General features: G+C 44.9%; 1 protein-coding gene across 11 annotated transcripts in view; it reads left to right on the forward strand.

Annotated features, from left to right (window-relative positions):
• Positions 1 to 22,544, forward strand: part of CNIH3 (cornichon family AMPA receptor auxiliary protein 3) — a 372,243-nt gene that overhangs the window by 284,278 nt on the left and 65,421 nt on the right. For all 11 annotated transcript variants that reach the window (XR_004059003.1, XR_004059002.1, XR_004059004.1 and 8 more), the window contains one exon: positions 21,483 to 21,551. Coding sequence is in view for 4 of the 11 variants with exons in the window: in XM_030937096.1 (XP_030792956.1) it covers positions 21,483 to 21,551 (69 nt within the window). In the remaining 7 variants the exon portion in view is untranslated. The remainder of the gene's footprint in view (positions 1 to 21,482; positions 21,552 to 22,544) is intronic.

Here is a 22,544-nt window from a genome sequence, read left to right on the forward strand (position 1 = left end):
ACCCTGTGAGGTGTGGGGTGTCAGACTGCCCCTAGTGGGGGATTTCTCCCAGCTAGGCTACTCAGGGGTCAGGGACACACCTGAGCAGGCAGTCTGTCCGTTCTCAGATCTCAACCTCCGCGTTGGGAGATCCGCGGCTCTCCCCAAAGCTGTCAGACAGAGTCGTTCGCGTCTGCACCGGCTCCCGCTACTTCCCCTGTTGGTCTTCAGCTGTGCGCTGTCCCCAGAGGTGGAGACTACAGAGACAGGCAGGCTTCCTTGAGCTGCTGTGAGCTCCACCCAGTTCGAGCTTCCCAGCGGCTTTGTTTACCTACTTAAGCCTCAGCAATGGCGGGCGCCCATCCCCCAGCCTCGCTGCTGCCTTGCGGATAGATCGCGGCAGACTGCTGTGTTAGCAGTGAGGGAGGCTTCGTGGGCGTGGGACCCTCCCGGCCAGGTGTGGGATATATTCTCCTGGAATGCCTGTATGCTTACAGCGCAGTATTGGGGTGGGAGTTACCCGATTTTCCAGGTGTTGTGTGTCTCAGTTCCCCTGGCTAGGAAAACGGATCCCCTTCCCCCTTGCGCTTCCAGGTGAGGCGATGCCTCGCCCTGCTTCAGCTCTCGCTGGTCAGGCTGCAGCAGCTGACCAGCACCGATTGTCCGGCACTCCCTAGTGAGATGACCCCAGTACCTCAGTTGAAAATGCAGAAATCACCGGTCTTCTGTGTCGCTCGCGCTGGGAGTTGGAGACTGGAGTTGTTCCTATTCGGCCATCTTGCTCCGCCCCCGGAAGAACTTCTTAAATAAAACTTGAGAAAGTATACAATATGAGGCAAAAATGAGTGAAATTGATTTTCATTCAGTGAAGGACACCATAGCCACAGTTAATTAATCAACAGGTGACTGATGAGAGAAGGTGTTTAAAATGTCTAAAATTGAAAGAGGAGTCACATCTACAACATACCAGCAACCAGTAAAAATCAAAAAGAGAAAAAGGCAGCGATCTTGTTGAAAAATGGTCAGAGCATCTAAGCAGACGGTGAACAGAAAGGAAACCCCAAAGGCTAACACTTTATATAAAGAGTTCCTCCAACTCATCTCTGGAGAGATGCAAATTAAGAGAGAGACTGCACTTTACCTATTAGACTGCAAATGCTAGAAAGCTGGGTTCAGCCAGGCATCTGAGGGGATGTGGGACAGAGAATCTGTAGCTCTGCTGGGGGAATGTAACCACTTTGAAGGACAGTCAAGGAGGGCAGTCAGTCCAATTAAAAAAGAAACAAAAAACCCATGGCCCTACCGTTCCACTCCTAGGTATAGATCCCAAAGACATTGGCCTACCAATCCCTAAGGTGACATGCATTAGGGTTTTGTGACATTATTTGAGGTTACATGGTCAAGTCTGTGTTTCTCACTGGTAGCGTGGATAGACAAAGTATAGTGGCCGCTCCCACAGAGCCCTGGAGCTACACTCCTGAGGGCAAAAGGTAAGAAAGAATGGGATACAAGTTAGGTAAATTTAAAATCTATGCACACATACAGAATACACATTTTGTAAGAACACAAGGAACAGAAAGATACACATGAAACATAAACCAGTAATTGCCAAGAATGGAGCAAAAAGGCTAATGGGATAAAAGGAAATGAATGAATGAATAAATGATCAATTATATATGTAAGAGAGGGCCTTGCTCAGATCAATGATGATATCTCAAACTACAAGCAACCGATCACCTACAACTTTTAAAAACTTAAGTTCTGACCCAGAGCTGGCATTACTGCATTTCTTTATACATATTCTGTCTTCAGTTTGATTAAAATAATCCATATTCAGGTGAGCAATTGATGCCTTGCTCAATAGGCTACCATGCCCAGAAGCCATTGTGTTTTCAGAGTCAACACAAAATGAATGGCAACTGGTAGAGGCCAGCTCCTGTCTGCCTTGCTTTTTGTTGTATCTCCAGCTCCTACCACAGTGCCTGGCAAATGGTAGATGCTTAGTAAGTATTTTTAGGAATGAGTAATGATGGATCTTCCTGGAAGATACTTTGGGGAACCTTTCTGATGCACATCCACACTCACTCTTGGGTACATGCTCCCCCAGAGCTGGGCTAGGCTGGCCATGGACCCTTGAGGCCTAGGTGTTGGAGAAGCACCCAAGGAGTAGAGGACACCGGACCAGAAGAAGGAGGGAGGCTGAAAACAAGGATCCCAAAAGGGTGTGTGGAAGACCACCAAACATTCGAGCCAGAAATTGCTCCTGCATTCTTTTGTTTGAGAACCAAGGATGCCAGAGGACACACAAGTTTGGTGAAAGGCGGGGGAACCTGGGGCTAGGGGCGGTTACCTGGGGTAGGCTCTGTGGCCCCAGTGTGCTTCATGTGCAGGGCCAGATGTAGTGCTGGTGGGCTGGCTGAGTTGGGGGGGGGGTGGAGTGGGGCGATTCTGGCCTGACTGCCCCAGGGAAGGTCCCAGCACACTGCAGGCTGCCCCCACTTTTTCCCAACCCCTCCCTTACTGCTTGAACTCAGAGTGGCTGCCCGGCCTATGCCTATGACAAGTCAGCAGAAAAGGGCCTTCTCATTCCCTTCTCCTCTCTGGATTTCACCCTGACCCAGATGGCTGCTGGCTGGAGTTGAGGACGGCTGTGCTGTCAGCTGAAGCAAGTCAGCTGGGGCTAGGTCTGCCTGGTATCCTGCTCACTTGGCTTTAGTCCCAGAATTGCACAGCTCTGGGGTGTCTTTGTTTCCTGTTAACTAGACGGGGACCAGGGAAGCTATGTCAGAACCCGCTGTGTCTGCAGATTCTGGCACACGATGGCAAATAAGCCAATGTATCCTGTGTTTCCCAATCTGTACTCATCATTCAGGTCTAGGGACTCTTCCAGGGGCAGCCGATGGCTCCCTCCTCAGCTCACCTGCTGGTCTCCAGCTTCCGTCCTGGCAACCCCGAGCTCAGGTTTCCACCTGTAACAGGATGGAACATGCTGGCTTTATCACCCACCTGAGTCCTCAGAGGGGCTCTGCCATGGCTCTTACCTGCACCCTCTACCCCAGCTTTCCCCTGCAGTGACTGGATTCTCCTGATTCAGAGGGTGTGTTGCTAATGATCATGCTCAAGGCCAGAAAGGGGAAGAGATCCCTGAGACCAGAGGGTGGGGCCTGAACATCTGCATGGTAATAATTACGGAAATAAAAGTGATAATATTAATGTTTTAACTTTACATGCTGGGCATTGTGCCCACTGCTTCTTGTACATTATTTCATTTAATCCTCAAAGTATCAATATGAAGTAGGAACCACCACTGTCTCCTCTTTATACTTGAGGACACCGAGGCTTGGAGGGGTTAAACACTTTGCCCATAGTCACACAAACAAATGAGGTAGAATTTGGATTTTAACGGAGACATGCCGACTCTCTTGGTATGCGTAACAATGACACTGTTGTGCCTTTTACACAATGGCCTTACCCCCCACTGCCCCACCCCGGCATCCAACAGCCTCTATTTCTGTCTATCCTGGTGCTGTAGTCTGTATCACCCCATTTTGAACTGATAGCAACCAGTTGAGGTAGAGATTATTCTCATCTTATGGATACGGAAGCCATGGCCTGGAGGAGTGAAGTGACAAGCTGCAGGTCACAGAGCTGGGAACTGGCAGGGTCAGGATGCAAGTGAGACCTCCTTCAGATCCAGGACTCTTCACTGTAAAGGAGGCAGCACCTGTTAAGGAGAGAGAGATGTGGAGTCAGGGGCAGTCCATTTTTGTGATGGTGTGAGGAAGGGATGTAGCTATGCAAGGACTTAGAAGATGGTGGCACAGGAAGATCTGGGCACTCGGGGCTGCTGCCCAGGCATGGAGGGCGTGGCGGCAGAAGGGCTGGGTCTCATTTTCCTGACCAGTGGCTTTCCTCCTACAGAGTCTAAGGGGCTCTTTATCCTTAAGGCTCAGCTTTGGAATTGGCCTAGCCCCATCCTTTTGTGGAGCCTGTTATGGGTAGCCCACAGCACAGACAGTCCCCACTCATGATGAGGGTGGACACTGCTCTTGAGACAATGATAAGCTACCTTGTGCAGGCTCTGAGGGTGAGAGTACCAGGACAGGTCCCCTTCTTCTCTGGTCCTGAGGCTCCTCATCCTTAAGTGGAGGAGGCTGGGTCACACACTTTTCCCAACTTATTGTAAGGCAGCTTCCTTCCTAAGATGAGTGTGTGCCAAGATGCTGGATGCCATGATGCATGATGGTTTCTCACACATGAAAAGGACCCATTGGTCATCACTCTGCCATCTTCCAACCAAGCCCCACTGGCCAGGGCCCAGCACACTGCCTAGAGCCTGTGACAGTCCCTAGTATTGGGGGCTTGTGGTGGTTAACTTTGCGTGTCAATATGACTTGGCTATGATGTCTATATATGTGGCCAAATATTATTCTGGATGTTTCTGTGAGGGTGTTTTTGGATGAGATTAATATTTAAATTGGTAAAGCAGATTGCCCTCCCTAACATAGGTGGGCCTCATCCAATCAGTTGAAGGTCCAGATAGAACGAAAGACTGACTTCGTCCGAGCAAGAAGGAATTCTGTCAGCAGACGGCCTTTGGACTTGAACCGCAGCACTGGCGGCCTTTGGACTTGAACCGCAGCATCTTGTTGATTCTGTCTCTCTAGGGAACCCTGACCAATTCAGTGGTGAAGTGGGGTAGAGTTAGGACAAGACTCTGACCCTCTCCAACCAGAGCCTCTGTGCTGGTTGGAAGTTTAACTTCCTCTCTTAGACTCTTGGTCATATGGGGATAAGCAGACCATTCATTTGTTTGGGAGCCCTTAAAAGGCAGGACTCTAGTGCTAAACCTGCTGTGTCCTGCCCTGCATGGCACCCCATGTGAATGGATGCATTAATAAAGGTTCCTCACTCCCCCTGACAGAAGAGGGTGAGACTGCATGGCCCAATGGAGGAAGCACATGGAAGAGAAATGGGGAAGGTGAGGACTGGCCCCAGCTCTGCCCTCTTTAACCAGGTAGCCCTGGACATTCCTAACAACCTCTCATTCTTCTTGATTCTTCATTTGCAAAGTGGGTGTCATATCATTTGGGATATTATATACAAGAACATAAAATCAAACAAAACACGTGAAAACACTTTGGAAAGCTTCAACTGCCCCATGACATCTGGCATTGCACTTTTTAGAAAAGGGAGTGGGCAGTGGGTTGAGAGACCCTGAATCTTTTTCTAGACCACTTGGTGATGGGAGCTGAGCAAGGACTTGAACAGTTGGGTGGTACCCATGTAGAGTCCCCAAGAGGCCTTTGAGTTTGGAGCCAGTGCTGCTTGCTTCTTGGGGGCTCAGAGATGACGAAGCAAACACTTGCCTGTAGCAGTTTAGAGTCGGTGCACAGAGAGACTTTAGGACTCAAGGCTCTACTAGTTTCAGGCATAAAACTAGGACTAGATATAAGATGTATGTTGTAACCAATAAAATCACTTTCAGCTCTCATTTTTTCCCCTGCAGTGGAGCTCTTTGTGCTTTAACAGGACCCTTAGAAAGGGCCCCTAAAACTTGGGCTGTGGTTTGAAGACATTGTTCTTTTGGGGACAAGACAGAGGAAGTAAAAAGCAGAATTCTCTCTAAATTAGAATTGTATTCTGAGCGTGGGTTTGGGGGACTTACAGGAAGATTTGGGGTGAGTATAAAAGCCTGCTTCCCTGGGGAGGTGTATATTTTGGGTCAGAAATGCTCCTGTTTGCATCTTTCATGCTGACATTCTCAGGTAGCACCAAAAGCCATTCCTTCCAGATCTTTTTTTTTTTGAATTATACTTTAAGTTCTAGGGTACATGTGCACAACGTGCAGGTTTGTTACATATGTATACTGATGTGCTGCACCCATCAACTCGTCAGCACCTATCAACTCGTCATTTACATCAGTTATAACTCCCAATGCCATCCCTCCCCTCTTCCCCCTCCCCATAATAGGCCCCGGTGTGTGATGTTTCCCTTCCCATGTCCAAGTGATCTCATTGTTCAATTCCCACCTATAAGTGAGAACATGCGGTGTTTGGTTTTCTGTTCTTGTGAAAGTTTGCTGAGAATGATGGTTTCCAAGGAGCTGGTACCATTCCTTCCTTCCAGATCTTAGATGACAGCAGAAATAGTTTCAGGTATTTTGCAAATGGAATGTATTTGTTTCCTAGGGCAGCCTTAACAAATTACCACCCAAGGGGTGGCTTAAAACAATAGGAATTTATTCTCTCAAAGTTCTGAAGGCTAGAAGTCTGAAGACAGATGGGCCATGTTCCCTCCAAAGGTTCTAAGGAAGAATCCTTACTCACCTCTTCCCAGCTAATGGTGGCTCCTGACAGCCCTTGAGGTTCCTCGGCTGATAGCTGTGTCCCTCCAATTGCAGCCTCTGTTTTCACATGGTCTTCACTGTGTGACTTTTTTTTCTATCTCATAAAGATGACATCATCTTTTCTAATTACACCTGCAAAGACCCTATTTCTAAATAAGGTCATCTTCTGAGGTTCCAGGTGGATGTGAATTTTGGGGGTCACTATTCAACACACAACATGGAGAAATCAAGAGAGAAAGGTCTGTTCAAAGTGTCCCTAATGCAAATAGGAGTGTGAACACAGAACTGGGTGAGGGAGCTGTCCCTATTCACAGTTGGGCCTGTAGTCAGAGTTTCTGGAAGGTTTGGGGCATGTGCCCATTCATTCGAAAACTGTGCAGCTTTTCCCAGTGCCCAGATGCTCTCTGAGATGGGTTAACCCAAATCTGTCCTCCGAGTCCCTGAGTATGACTTGCTAGGATTCATGATCTCTTTATTGCCCCTGAACATTGAGTTTTCATTTGGGTGAATTTGCTACTGCTCAGAACGGACTTGAAAACTGCCAGGCCAGCACCTGTTCCTCAGTCTGCCCAACTGACACTGGTTTCACACTGATCAACCTGTATCAGCAGTGGCCCCCTTGGTTACGTCCATGCAACTCCTTTTGTTAGAGTGAGAGACCACAAGCAGCAAACACAGTCCTGCAAGTCACATAAGGGCCACATCACCAATAGAGTAGATGGGCTAAATGGCTTCATGCCACACCATGTGTTTTGGGGAGCTACAGTTGGATGAATCCCACACAGGCGGGATCCTGACCAGCCCTGAGCCTCGATCTCCCCTCCCCCTGCTGTCTGTCTCACTTTCTGGCTTCCCCCGTGCAGGCCTTTCCGTGCCTCACACCTGCCAAGCTTATTTCCTGCTTCTGGCATCTGCAGCATAATTTCCGTCTCTGGAAATTTCTTCCCGGACCTTTCCATATTTGGCTCCTGGTCATTCAGTTCTCTCAGCTTAAAAGATACCTAGTCAGAGAGCCTTCCTTGATCACTTCCCTCTCTACTGCCAATTCTGTTTCTTCCTATCAGCTGTTTCATTTTCTTCACACAGTCTGTCATTTTCTGATGCTTTTCTTATCTATTTGTTAATTATCTCTTCTGCCCTTACCCTTGATTTTAGCTTCTGTGATGTCAGGGACCTTCTCTTCTTTCTCAGTCCTGTACTAGAGAGGCAGAGATGGTGCCAGGTACATCGTGGGTATCTAGTCAATATTTTTTGGGCCTCTTCAGTAACCCAACACTTTGTTTTTACCCGTTCAAGTCACAGAGGGACAACACAGCGTGCTGGATGGAACACTAACCAGTCAAAGACTCGGGAGACCTGGGTCCAATGTGGGTTGTCCCTCACTCATCACGCAAGGTAAAGTACATCTTTCAAACACTGTGACTGGGTCTCGGTCTCCTGGACTGTATGCTAGGGGGAGATTCCTATCCAGTTCACAGAGTTCTTATGCAGATCAAGTTATGTTAATACGATAATGTAGTACACATGCAAGGTAGTGAGGTCTCAACCATTTAAGAACTTTCAGAAATAAGAGGAGCAAATGCAGGGAAGAGAAAGTCCTAGAGAAAACCAGCCTCTCCTAATGCTAAGCTCTGAGGGGGCAGCCCTGGGGACTCATTAGCTAATACATGTTGACATTTCAATCATTTCTTCATCTTCCAGGAAGGTTTTTTTTTTTTTCAGGCCATAGTACAGCATGGTTATTTTTAGCAAAATAATGATTTCAGACAAGTGAAATAACTTTTAATCTCCTGGTTATAAATTCTGTGGACCCAAAGAAGGAAGCATGAGATGCTTTATGGAGTGTTTCTATAGTTTCCCACCTCTTGAGATGGGTCCACCCTGCTTCCCTGCTGGTGTTCAGGCTGCATGGAATCCCGGTGGTCTAGACTTAGGGCAGGCCCAAGCAGGACTGACCTTGCTGTAGTCCTTGGTGAGGCTCTGCACAGTGAGCTTCCACGGATCATTGCTTCATGGTCCTGTGGTTGGGGGAATAGGGAGGGGCAATAGGGTGGAAGGTTGGGGCAGCGCCTTTTGGGCTGAACTTGCCTATGCCTAGTGGTGGTAGGGATAGGGTTCAGTGTTCATAGAAACAGCTTCACTTCTAGCATGTTCTCTGTTTGTAGCTGCCCTCCTTTCTGGACTTCTTGGTGGTTTCCTCCGGCTCTGCCTCTCCTGAAGCCTCCGTCCAAGCTAGTACTCCACTAAGTTCTGATGTTTGCCCATGTGTATTGCATTATCTTACTGATATAACTAGATCCTTCTCTTTCCCTCTGGTGCTGCATCTCCTGCAAGACCTCCAATTTTCTACCCCAGAGCCTCACCCTTGCCCCACTTTTTCAGGCAGGGCCCGGCCCCAGGCAGCGTAGAGGCAATCTGGCTTTCAAGGACCTCAGTTATGCGGCTTAGGGAAGAATGATGGCTCTTGCTTTGTTTCTACTGCTTTGCTGCCAACTTTTCTTACATTTTCTGTGATCACTTAAACCTCCATCTCAAAAGACTGGTGAGAAAAAAAGCAGGGGAGATGCCTGATGAGGGAGGGTGAAATACAAAAATAGGGGTGGCTCTGAATATAAGTCTGCAGATTGGACAACTTTGATGAAATGGGCCAATTCCTTGAAATCACAAACTATCAAAGCTCATGTCATAGGAAATAGATAACTGGAATAGTCCTAAATCTATTAAATAAATTGAATTTGTAGTTTAAACCTTCATAGAGAAAACTCAAGTTTTAGAAAAAAATTTAAGTGAAAACCTCTGTGATCTTAGAAGTTCTTAGATCCAAAGAGTTCATAGGTTGAATACCAAAATATGATCCATAAAAGAAAACCTGATAAATGGGATAAACTGTGTTAAAATGAAAAACTTTTGCTCTGAGAAGCATACTGTCAAAAATGAAATGACAAGTCACAGCATGGAAGACAATATTTGCAAATTACATATTTGACAAGGGACTCGTATCCAAAATATATAAAGAATGCTCAAAGATCATCAATAACAAAATAACCAGCTATTTTTGTTTTAAAAGAGAAAATGATTTGGACACACATTTCATCAAAAAAGATGTGCAGATGACAGCTAAGTCCATGAAAAATGCTCAGCATCATTAGTCCCTGGAGGAATGCAAATTACAGCTGCAGCGATGCCTCGACACACCTACTGAAATGACTCAAAACCAAAACCAGGCCAAAAGAAACCCAAAAACTAAACTGACAGTACTGAGTTCTGGCTAGGGTGTGGAGTAATTGGAACACTCATGTTGCTCGTGGGAATGCAAACTAGTGCAGCCACTTTGGAAAACAGTTTTGTCAGTTTCTTAGAAATTAAATTGACACTTACCACATGGACCAGCAATCTCCTTCTTATTTGTTCAAGGAAATCGAAGACTTATGTTTAGATAAAAGCCATTGTGTAGATGTTTATAGAAGCTTTATTCATAATTGTCAAAATCTGGAAACAACCCTAAGGTCCTTTAACAGGTAGATAAATAAACCGTAGTTGGTTTATACAATGAAATACTACTCGGCAGTAAAAAGGAATAAACCATTGATATAGGCAACATGTGGCTTAAACTGTTAAAACATACATAAACATAGGTATTTACATATGTTTACAAAAGAAAGCAGACTCAGAAGCCTACATACTGCATGATTCCATTTATGTGACTTTCTGGAGAAGGCAAAACTAGAGGGATGGAGAACAGATTAGTGGTTGCTGGGCAGGGGGACAGGGGTGAGACATGGCGGGGGGGGGTGTTGCAGGAGGGAATTTTGGGGGTGATAGAACTGTTCTGTGTCTTGATTTTGGAGGTGATCGCATAACTGCATTTGTCGAAATTCACAGAACTTTTCACCAAAAAGAGTGAATTTTACTGCATTAAATGTAAAAATGATTTCTAAAACAGGGGTGAGATATGAAATGATCTTATCGTTGGTTTAGCAGTTAAAGTTCACCTACAGTTCAGCAGTTAAACCTGTACTGTCAAGATGGCCGAATAGGAACAGCTCCAGTCTCCAACTCCCGGCGCGAGCGACACAGAAGACCGGTGATTTCTGCATTTTCAACTGAGGTACTGGGGTCATCTCACTGGGGAGTGCCGGACAATCGGTGCTGGTCAGCTGCTGCAGCCCGACCAGCGAGAGCTGAAGCAGGGCGAGGCATCGCCTCACCTGGGAAGCGCAAGGGGGAAGGGAATCCCTTTTCCTAGCCAGGTGAACTGAGACACACAACACCTGGAAAATCGGGTAACTCCCACCTCAATACTGCGCTTTAAGCAAACGGGCACACCAGGAGATTATACCCACACCTGGCCGGGAGGGTCCCACGCCCACGGAGCCTCCCTCATTGCTAACACAGCAGTCTGCGATCTAACCGCAAGTCAGCAGCGAGGCTGGGGGAGGGGCGCCCGCCATTGCTGAGGCTTAAGTAGGTAAACAAAGCCGCTGGGAAGCTCGAACTGGGTGGAGCTCACAGCAGCTCAAGGAAACCTGCCTGTCTCTGTAGACTCCACCTCTGGGGACAGGGCACAGCTAAAAAACAACAAGGGAAGCAGCAGAAGCCTGTGCAGACCTGAACGACTCTGTCTGACAGCTTTGAAGAGAGCAGTGGATCTCCCAACACGGAGGTTGAGATCTGAGAAGGGACAGACTGCCTGCTCAAGTGGGTCCCTGACCCCTGAGTAGCCTAACTGGGAGACATCCCCCACTAGGGGCAGTCTGACACCCCACACCTCACAGGGTGGAGTACACCCCTGAGAGGAAGCTTCCAAAGTAAGAATCAGACAGGTATTCTCGCTGTTCAGCAATATTCTATCTTCTGCAACCTCTGCTGCTGATACCCAGGCAAACAGGGTCTGGAGTGGACCTCAAGCAATCTCCAACAGACCTACAGCTGAGGGTCCTGACTATTAGAAGGAAAACTATCAAATAGGAAGAACACCTATACCAAAACCCCATCAGTACGTCACCATCATCAAAGACCAGAGGCAGATACAACCACAAAGATGGGGAAGAAGCAGGGCAGAAAAGCTGGAAATTCAAAAAATAAGAGTGCATCTCCCCCTGCAAAGTAGCGCAGCTCATCGCCAGCAACGGATCAAAGCTGGTCAGAGAATGACTTTGACGAGATGAGAGAAGAAGGCTTCAGTCCATCAAACTTCTCAGAGCTAAAGGAGGAATTACGTACCCAGCGCAAAGAAACTAAAAATCTTGAAAAAAGAGTGGAAGAATTGATAGCTAGAATAATTAATGCAGAGAAGGTCATAAATGAAATGACAGAGATGAAAACCATGACACGAGAAATACATGACAAATCCACAAGCTTCAGTAACCGACTCGATCAACTGGAAGAAAGAGTATCAGCGATTGAGGATCAAATGAATGAAATGAAGCAAGAAGAGAAACCAAAAGATAAAAGAAGAAAAAGAAACGAACAAAGCCTGCAAGAAGTATGGGATTATGTAAAAAGACCAAATCTACGTCTGATTGGTGTGCATGAAAGTGAGGGGGAAAATGGAACCAAGTTGGAAAACACTCTTCAGGATATCATCCAGGAGAACTTCCCCAACCTAGTAGGGCAGGCCAACATTCAAATTCAGGAAATACAGAGAACACCACAAAGATACTCCTTGAGAAGAGCAACTCCAAGACACATAATTGCCAGATTCACCAAAGTTGAAATGAAGGAAAAAATCTTAAGGGCAGCCAGAGAAAAAGGTCGGGTTACCCACAAAGGGAAGCCCATCAGACTAACAGCAGACCTCTCGGCAGAAACTCTCCAAGCCAGAAGAGAGTGGGGGCCAATATTCAACGTTCTTAAAGAAAAGAATTTTAAACCCAGAATTTCATATCCAGCCAAACTAAGTTTCATCAGTGAAGGAGAAATAAAATCCTTTACAGATAAGCAAATGCTTAGAGATTTTGTCACCACCAGGCCTGCCTTACAAGAGACCCTGAAGGAAGCCCTAAACATGGAAAGCAACAACCGGTACCAGCCATTGCAAAAACATGCCAAAATGTAAAGACCATCGAGGCTAGGAAGAAACTGCATCAACTAACGAGCAAAATAACCAGTTGATATCATAATGGGAGGATCAAGTTCACACATAACAATATTAACCTTAAATGTAAATGGACTAAATGGTCCAATTAAAAGACACAGACTGGCAAACTGGATAAAGAGTCAAGACCCATCAGTCTGCTGTATTCAGGAGACCCATCTCACATGCAGAGACATACATAGGCTCAAAATAAAGGGATGGAGGAAGATCTACCAAGCAAATGGAGAACAAAAAAAAGCAGGGGTTGCAATCCTAGTCTCTGATAAAACAGACTTTAAACCATCAAAGATCAAAAGAGACAAAGAAGGCCATTGCATAATGGTAAAGGGATCAATTCAACAGGAAGAGCTAACTATCCTAAATATATATGCACCCAATACAGGAGCACCCAAATTCATAAAGCAAGTCCTTAGAGACTTACAAAGAGACTTAGACTCCCATTCAATAATAATGGGAGACTTCAACACTCCACTGTCAACATTAGACAGATCAACGAGACAGAAAGTTCACAAGGATATCCAGGAATGGAACTCATCTCTGCACCAAGCAGACCTAATAGACATCTATAGAACTCTCCACCCCAAATCAACAGAATATACATTCTTCTCAGCACCACATTGCACTTATTCCAAAATTGACCACATAATTGGAAGTAAAGCACTCCTCAGCAAATGTAAAAGAACAGAAATTATAACACACTGTCTCTCAGACCACAGTGCAATCAAACTAAAACTCAGGACTAAGAAACTCAATCAAAACCGCTCAACTACATGGAAACTGAATAACCTGCTCCTGAATGACTACTGGGTACATAACGAAATGAAGGCAGAAATAAAGATGTTCTTTGAAACCAATGAGAACAAAGATACAACATACCAGAATCTCTGGGACACATTTAAAACAGTGTGTAGAGGGAAATTTATAGCACTAAATGCCCACAAGAGAAAGCTGGAAAGATCTAAAATTGACACACTAACATCACAATTAAAATAACTGGAGAAGCAAGAGCAAACACATTCAAAAGCTAGCAGAAGGCAAGAAATAACTAAGATCAGAGCAGAACTGAAGGAGATAGAGACACAAAAAACCCTCCAAAAAATCAATGAATCCAGGAGTTGGTTTTTTGAAAAAATCAACAAAATTGACAGACCGCTAGCAAGACTAATAAAGAAGAAAAGAGAGAAGAATCAAATAGATGCAATAAAAAATGGTAAAGGGGATATCACCACGGGCCCCACAGAAATACAAACTACCATCAGAGAATACTATAAACACCACTACGCAAATCAACTAGAAAATCTAGAAGAAATGGATAATTTCCTGGACACTTACACCCTTCCAAGACTAAACCAGGAAGAAGTTGAATCCCTGAATAGACCAATAGCAGGCTCTGAAATTGAGGCAGTAATTAATAGCCTACCAACCAAAAAAAGTCCAGGACCAGATGGATTCACAGCTGAATTCTACCAGAGGTACAAAGAGGAGCTGGTACCATTCCTTCTGAAACTATTCCAATCAATTGAAAAAGAGGGAATCCTCCCTAACTCATTTTATGAGGCCAACATCATCCTGATACCAAAGCCTGGCAGAGACACAACAAAAAAAGAGAATTTTAGACCAATATCCCTGATGAACATCGATGCAAAAATCCTCAATAAAATACTGGCAAACCGGATTCAGCAGCACATCAAAAAGCTTATCCACCATGATCAAGTGGGCTTCATCCCTGGGATGCAAGGCTGGTTCAACATTCGCAAATCAATAAACGTAATCCAGCATATAAACAGAACCAAAGACAAGAACCACATGATTATCTCAATAGATGCAGCAAAGGCCTTTGGCAAAATTCAACAGCCCTTCATGCTAAAAATGCTCAATAATTTCGGTATTGATGGAACTTACCTCAAAATAATAAGAGCTATTTATGACAAACCCACAGCTAATATCATACTGAATGGGCAAAAACTGGAAAAATTCCCTTTGAAAACTGGCACAAGACAGGGATGCCCTCTCTCACCACTCCTATTCAACATAGTGTTGGAAGTTCTGGCTAGGGCAATCAGGTAAGAGAAAGAAATAAAGGGTATCCAGTTAGGAAAAGAAGAAGTCAAATTGTCCCTGTTTTCAGATGACATGATTGTATATTTAGAAAACCCCATTGTCTCAGCTGAAAATCTCCTTAAGCTGATAAGCAACTTCAGCAAAGTCTCAGGATACAAAATCAATGTGCAAAAATCACAAGCATTCTTATACACCAGTAACAGACAAACAGAGAGCCAAATGATGAATGAACTTCCATTCACAATTGCTTCAAAGAGAATAAAATACCTAGGAATCCAACTTACAAGGGATGTAAAGGACCTCTTCAAGGAGAACTACAAATCACTGCTCAGTGAAATAAAAGAGGACACAAACAAATGGAAGAACATACCATGCTCATGGATAGGAAGAATCAATATCGTGAAAATGGCCATACTGCCCAAGGTTATTTATAGATTCAATGCCATCCCCATCAAGCTACCAATGAGTTTCTTCACAGAATTGGAAAAAACGGCTTTAAAGTTCATATGGAACCAAAAAAGAGCCCACATTGCCAAGACAATCCTAAGTCAAAAGAACAAAGCTGGATGCATCAGGCTACCTGACTTCAAACTATACTGCAAGGCTACAGTAACCAAAACAGCATGGTACTAGTACCAAAACAGAGCTATAGACCAATGGAGCAGAATAGAGTCCTCAGAAATAATACCACACATCTACAGCCATCTGATCTTTGACAAACCTGAGAGAAACAAGAAATGGGGAAAGGACTCCCTATTTAATAAATGGTGCTGGGAAAATTGGCTAGCCATAAGTAGAAAGCTGAAACTGGATCCTTTCGTTACTCCTTATACGAAAATTAATTCACGATGGATTAGAGACTTAAATGTTAGACCTCGTACCATAAAAACCCTAGAAGAAAACCTAGGTAGTACCATTCAGGACATAGGCATGGGCAAGGACTTCATGTCCAAAACACCAAAAGCAATGGCAGCAAAAGCCAAAATTGACAAATGGGATATGATTAAACTAAAAAGCTTCTGCACAGCAAAAGAAACTACCATCAGAGTGAACAGGCAACCTACAGAATGGGAGAAAATTTTTGCAATCTACTCATCTGACAAAGAGCTAATATCCAGAATCTACAAGGAACTCAAACAAATTTACAAGAAAAAAACAAACAACCCCATCAAAAAGTGGGCAAAGGATATGAACAGACATTTCTCAAAAGAAGACATTCATACAGCCAACAGACACATGAAAAAATGCTCATCATCACTGGCCATCAGAGAAATGCAAATCAAAACCACAATGAGATACCATCTCACACCAGTTAGAATGGCAATCATTAAAAAGTCAGGCAACAACAGGTGCTGGAGAGGATGTGGAGAAATAGGAACACTTTTACACTGTTGGTGGGATTGTAAACTAGTTCAACCATTATGGAAAACAGTATGGCGATTCCTCAAGGATCTAGAACTAGATGTACCATATGACCCAGCCATCCCACTACTGGGTATATACCCAAAGGATTATAAATCATGCTGCTATAAAGACACATGCACACATATGTTTATTGCGGCACTATTCATAATAGCAAAGACTTGGAATCAACCCAAATGTCCATCTGTGACAGACTGGATTAAGAAAATGTGGCACATATACAGCATGGAATATTATGCAGCCATAAAAAAGGATGAGTTTGCGTCCTTTGTAGGGACATGGATGCAGCTGGAAACCATCATTCTTAGCAATCTATCACAAGAAGAGAAAACCAAACACCGCATGTTCTCACTCATAGGTGGGAACTGAACAATGAGATCACTTGGACTCGGGAAGGGGAACATCACACATTGGGGCCTATCATGGGGAGGGGGGAGGGGGGAGGGATTGCAGTGGGAGTTATACCTGATATAAATGATGAATTGATGGGTGCTGACGAGTTGATGGGTTCAGCACACCAACATGACACAAGTATACATATGTAACAAACCTGCACGTTATGCACATGTACCCTAGAACTTAAAGTATAATGAAAAAAAAAGCATGCTCAAGTAGCCCTATGGAGGAGTCCAAGTGGCATGGAACTGAGGCCTCCAGCAAACAAGGTTGTGAGTGAGCCCCCTTGGAAACAGATACATCAACCCCACTCAATGGTAAAATGATGGCAGCCCTGGCTGACATCTTTACGGTGATTTAATAAGAAACCCTGAACCAGAACCACCCAGACAAGCCACTTCAAATTCTTGTGTCACTGGAACTACAAGATAAAAACTATTTGTTGTTTCAAGTAAATCTCTAAGTTTGTGTAAGATATGGTTTGGATTTGTGTCCCCACCCAAATCTCGTGGAATTGTAATCATCAATGTAATCCCCCAGGAGGAGCCTAGTAGGAGGTGACTGAATCAAGAGGGCGGATTTCCCCCTTGCTGTTCTCCTGATAGGGAGTGAGTTCTCATAAGATCTGGTTGTTTAAAAGTGTGTAGCACCTCCCCCTTTCTCTCTCTTCCTCCTGCTCTGGCCATGTAAGATATGCCTGCTTCCCTTTCCGTCAGGACTGAAAGTTTCCTGAGGCCTTCCCAGTCATGCTTCCTGTGCAGCCTGTGGAACTGTGAGCCAATTAAACCTCTTTTCTTTATAAATTAAAAAAAAACAAAAACAAAAAAAAACCTGTACTGTCAGTTGCTGGGCTGAAGGGTGCAATGGAGCCTTGTAGGACACACACAGAGGCTGGTCTGTGCATTCAGCTGAATTAAACTGTGCCGACCATTCATCTGCCCATCCTTACATCATTGTGCTTGTCATACTTGCAGTCCATTGCTGATGCTAAGGCTTAGCTCTAGACAGAAGTCTGCCACATGCAAAGGATGATACTGCACTGTAGGGCCCGTAGCTTCTATCCTTAGACAGGTCAGGAGGCTAAGACTGGGAATCTGTTTATGAATTAGTACTAAGTGGGGGGTAGCCTAACCCCTGCTTCCTCAGGGAAGCTTTGCTTTGGTTCCATGGGGACAGCTGTTCATTCTTCTGTCTGTCTTCTGACTCCTTGTTTACTTTTCTCTGTATGTACTTGGAGACAGAATAATGTAATGGTAACCCTCAGGTTTTAGTGTTAGGCCTTGGTTTGGATCCTGGCACCAAAGAGTGATTGGGTGAGTAACTTAACTACTTTGGGCCTCAGTTTCTTCTTCTCTGAAATGGGACCAGTAATAGTGAGGTATGTACTATTATTGGTCCCATTTAATCCTTTGGGTGGTCAAAGGATTAAATGATAAAAAGCTTGTGCACTGTATAGCCCAGCAGGTGACATGGTGAGCAGGCTATACATGAGAGTTGTTACTACAATCATCTTGATAGCCCTTATCACACTGTAGCACAGTGGCATGTCTACATGGGGGTCTCCTCCTCCAGACTAGGAACTTGGTGAAGACAGGCACTGATCTTGTTGATTTTTGTGTCTCCAGTGGTTAGCCCATTGCCTGTACGTAAAGGATGCTGGCTGAATGTTAGGTGAATGGATAGATACTTTGGCAAGTAGATATTGGGGGCAGGGAGTCTGAAAGCCTTGTCCTCATGGGTGCATTGTCATCACATCATCAGAAAGCACCCATGAAGGACCTCTGATCTCATGGAGCTCAAAGGCATAAGCCACACTTCAGGCCTCCTTCCTCTGCACCATCCTGCAGGTGAGGTGCTGAGGTGGGCCGAGGTAGGGGTCGCCGGCTCTCAGCCTGGCTGAACAGCCCCAGATCCCCATTGGCTCCTCTCTCCTGCTTCAAGCTCCAGCTACCTTTGCTCTATTCAGTCTAGACCCACCTCCCTGAGTCCCTGCACTCAGACAGGGACATGGGCCCTAGAGCAAGACTGAGGATGAGGATTGTTCACAATGTGGGGGCTTGGCTCCCGTTCCTCCATGGGTGCCCGTTCTCCTTGTGGGGCCCTATATGTGGAGCACTAACAGTTGTGGAGTTCTGCAGCTATCCAGATACTTGCTTTCAGTGACTGGATTAAAATACAGTGAACCGTCTTTATAACTGGATAGATAATAGGTGCCAGGAAAACCGATGTCAGCCTCACAGGAGCTAGGAATGGTGAGCTCAGAGCTCTGGCCTTGGTCCTGCTCGGTTTACATTTATATCAGGGTAAATGTGGATGTGGGTATTGACGATACTGTGTTTATTAGGATTTATATAATAGTTGGGAGATAGGTCATGTCTCAAAAGATCAGACCAGTAGACCAGATTGAATAGGGAGGAATTAATCAGGATAAAGATTAGTTCCTGCTCTTAGGCTTCCAAATCCAACAATGCTTGTGCAAAATGAGGTGGACTGAGTTTAACTGAAGCACATGAAAAATACCTGGGGCTTTTAGGTAATGCAAATTCAGTAAAAAGCCAGGAAAGTGATATGGCCACAAAAAACTAATGACATCAGGCTGGATTAAAAGAAGCATAGACTATAGAACAGAGGAGGTGAGTGACATCTCTACTGTCCATGCCTGCCACCCTCACCTTGAATCTAGTGTTTAGTACTGACTGTCACACTTTAGAATGGACATTTACAACCTGAAACATCTGTGGTGGACAATCAGGATGATGAGGTAACTTAGTGGTAGTTTGTGTAAACAATGGTTGGAGAGATTTAGCTTGAAGAAGAAAGATTTGCTGGGGTCCCTGTAGCTGACAATACTTAAAGGGGTTCTTTGTGGAGGAGCTATTTGACCATCCTATGTGCCTCTAAAGCAGTGCTGTCTGATAGCACTTTCTGTGTGATGGGGATGTTTTAAATCTGTGCTGTGTAATAGCTACTAGATAGACAGGGTTGTTGAACAACTAAAATGTATCTATGAACTGAATTTTTAATTTAATTTTCATTAATTAAAAATTTAAGCTTTAATAAGCTACATGTGGCTAGAGGCTACCATATTGGAGAGGATAGCTCTAGAGGGCAAATGAAAGAATAGGCTGGGGTCAGCAGATCTTTTCTATAAAAGGCAAAAGAGTAAATATTTTGGGTTTTGTGAGCCTTATAGCCTGTAACTACTACTCAACCCTCCTGTTGTGCAAAAGCAGTATAGATAAAAGAATAAATGCTACTATAATCCAGTAAACCTTTATGGATACTGAAATTTGAATTTTAATATAAGCTTCACATGCCACAAAATATTCTCCTTTTGGTTTCTTTCAATTATTTAAAAAAATGTTAAAAACGTGAAACCCCATCTCCACTGAAAATACAAAAATTAGCCAGGCGTGGTGGCACACACCTGTACCCAGCTACTCGGGAGGCTGAGGCAGGAGAATTGCTTGAGCCCGGGAGATGAAGGTTGCGGTGAGCTGAGATCGCACCACTGCACCCCAGCCTGGCTGACAGAGTGAGATTCTGTCTCAAACAAAAACAAAAATGAAAACTAAAAAACAAAAAAAACAAAACATTCTTAACTCACAAGTTGAACAAAAATGGGTAGCAGGCTGGATTTGGCCTTCAGGCTGTAGTTTGCTGACCCTGGCTTAGGCTATGGGTGGAGGCTTCAGGGAGTCATATATTAGTTTAATAAGGAAAGCAATGATTAATTAGAGGTAGCCAGAAATGGAATGAGCATCCTCAGTAAGTGGTGAATTTCTTGTTCCTGAAGCGTTTAAGTACAGGCTGGATAATTATCTGGCAAGGGATGATATAGAAATGTGTTGGTTTAATACAAGTTATACTGGAATTTTCTTCAAATTCTGTAGGAGGATTGAAATCAGGATGACATATGACTGCTTTAAAATGCTACTTGCTTTGTAGAGGGAAGTTGTCTTCTCTTACTTAGTGCTTACTCTCAGCCCTATGTTGCTGGATTGGGGACATATGGGGGTGGGAAGCTGGTTTGCTTGCTTCAGCAATTCTGCCAAGTGTTCAGGGACCCCTGGGATGTGCCTTCCTGGGGAGTTGGTTATGTCTGTTTATTTTATTTTATTTTATTTTTTTCCTCCTGCCTCAGCCTCCCAAGTAGCTGAGATTACAGGTGCATGCCACTACACCCAGTTAATTTTTGTATTTTTAGTAGAGACAGTGTTTCACCATGTTGGCCAGGCTGGTCTAAAATTCCTGACTTCAGGTGATTTGCCTGCCTCGGCCTCTGAAAGTGCTGGGATTACAGGCGGCCATGTCTGTTTATTTTCAAAAGGAGAGATTTTATTGGGAGCACCCAAGTCTTCTACACCCTAAGAAAGGACACTCCCCTGGCCAAATCCCACCGTATTCTATTATTTATTCCTTCTGTAGCAGACAAGGGAGCTGTGGTGAGGATGTGGGCTTGCAAACCTTCACCTGTCAGTTAGGTACTTCCGTGGGGGGCCATGCCTCATTCTGTGACTGGAGAAGGTCCTCTCCAGCATTCTTTCCTCCAGGCATATCAGGAAACTGTTGTTCTCTGGGGAGTTCTGAGTCTTCGTCCAAAATGAACTGTAGGACCGGAGTCCAAAGGCCTGTGCTTTGAAATGCTGACTGCCCAGGAGCCAACCATCCAGGCTTGTGGACTTCTAGAGATTTGGTTATTTCTATTACTTTCAACTCTACTGCCTTGTTTTTCTCTTTTACCTCGCACCTAACTTCTGTCTGTTTCACTTCCAATCACCTTTTCTGCCCAAATACACACAAATAAAAAATAAATAGCCCCTTCCTGGAAGGAAGGGAGCTAAAAGTAGTGGTTTGAAGTTTTAAATTTTTTGTGCTTTTTTCTAAATCCCAACCTGCCCTCAGCACAGTAGAGTTTCTCTACATCTTTATAAAGTACAGAATACTTAAAAAAAACTTACTGGGGAAAATTTTAAGCGTACACAGTAGACAGAAGAACGTAAGCAACCCTGTGTGCTTATTGCCAGCTTCAACAGTGACCAGCTGCTGGCCAGTCTCATGCCATCTACAGCCTCTTCCTTATCTTGTATTATTTGGAAGCAAATCCACAGAAGCTTTGGACATGGTGTATTGACTCAGGTGTGCACTAACACCTCAAATCTCTGTATTCTGTTTCAGATAATTGCCTTTGATGAGTTAAGGACGGATTTTAAGAGCCCCATAGACCAGTGCAACCCTGTTCATGCGGTAAGTAGCGGGTGCTGGTGAGAGGAAGGTGCTGTCACCCCAGGCTACTCAGGGCCTAGGAAGGAGGGTGAGAATGTGAATGATTTGAATGTGTAAAGAACATGCTCGCCCTCACTGTGCCCCTCTACCTGGCTCAAGGTTGTGGAGGAGCCTTCTCGTTCTTGAAGTGTGCTGAGGTCTTGAGATATGTTGCAAATCAGGTGTGACTGTCCCCATAACCCAGGGGAATAGTCTACTGTGCTGTGGCCCTTGAGTCCTCAAAGCCTGGTGCTCATGTGTTTTGGTTACTCATCCTTAAACAAGGACAGAGGCTCCATGTTGGCCAACATGCTTGCAGGCACGTGAGCACCATAAGTGGATGTCCGTGCTGCACTCTCCACTTGGGCACCAGGTTTCTCAGATGGAGATGTGGAGGGTGGGTTAATGCACAAAGTCCCTAGTACCATATCCATCACCCAGAAAGCATTCATCTCAGGTGGTTCTGTGGGTCTGAGGTCTGCTCACCTCTGCCTGGAGAATTTGGTGCAGTCTGAGTGTCCTGGTCTGGGTTCGAGTTGTGAAAGGCCACCTGCCCCAGCATGCGTGGTTCCTGGCGTCTTCCTGCTTGTCTGGCTTGGCAGACATGCTGCCCTTCCCCTGTGCCCCGGCTGTGCCTCCGACTGGGAGCTTCTGATGGATGCTGGGTGGGAATGGGTGTTTTGGCTGTTTCTTTCCCTGGTCAGTGCAGTCCATGTCCCAGAGCCAGGGACCAACCCTGTATGTGGACAGAGCCTTTTCCAAATTACTCCAGACCTGCTCTTCTGAGTTCAAAGGGTGGTGCACACAGTTCATTCAAGTGTGTTTCTCAATCCAAATTCACTGGTCCTCTGTTTAGTTGAAGTTCCTTCCAGGCCATGGTTTCCAGCACTAAGGCAACTTTTTGCCTCTTGGAGTAGCTTTATTGACCTTTTCAGCCAGAAGTTGTAGAGAGAACAACAGGCTCTGCTAGCATGA

The sequence above is a fragment of the Rhinopithecus roxellana genome, chromosome 8, assembly GCF_007565055.1.
Source record: "Rhinopithecus roxellana isolate Shanxi Qingling chromosome 8, ASM756505v1, whole genome shotgun sequence".
NCBI classification, from domain to species: domain Eukaryota; kingdom Metazoa; phylum Chordata; class Mammalia; order Primates; family Cercopithecidae; genus Rhinopithecus; species Rhinopithecus roxellana.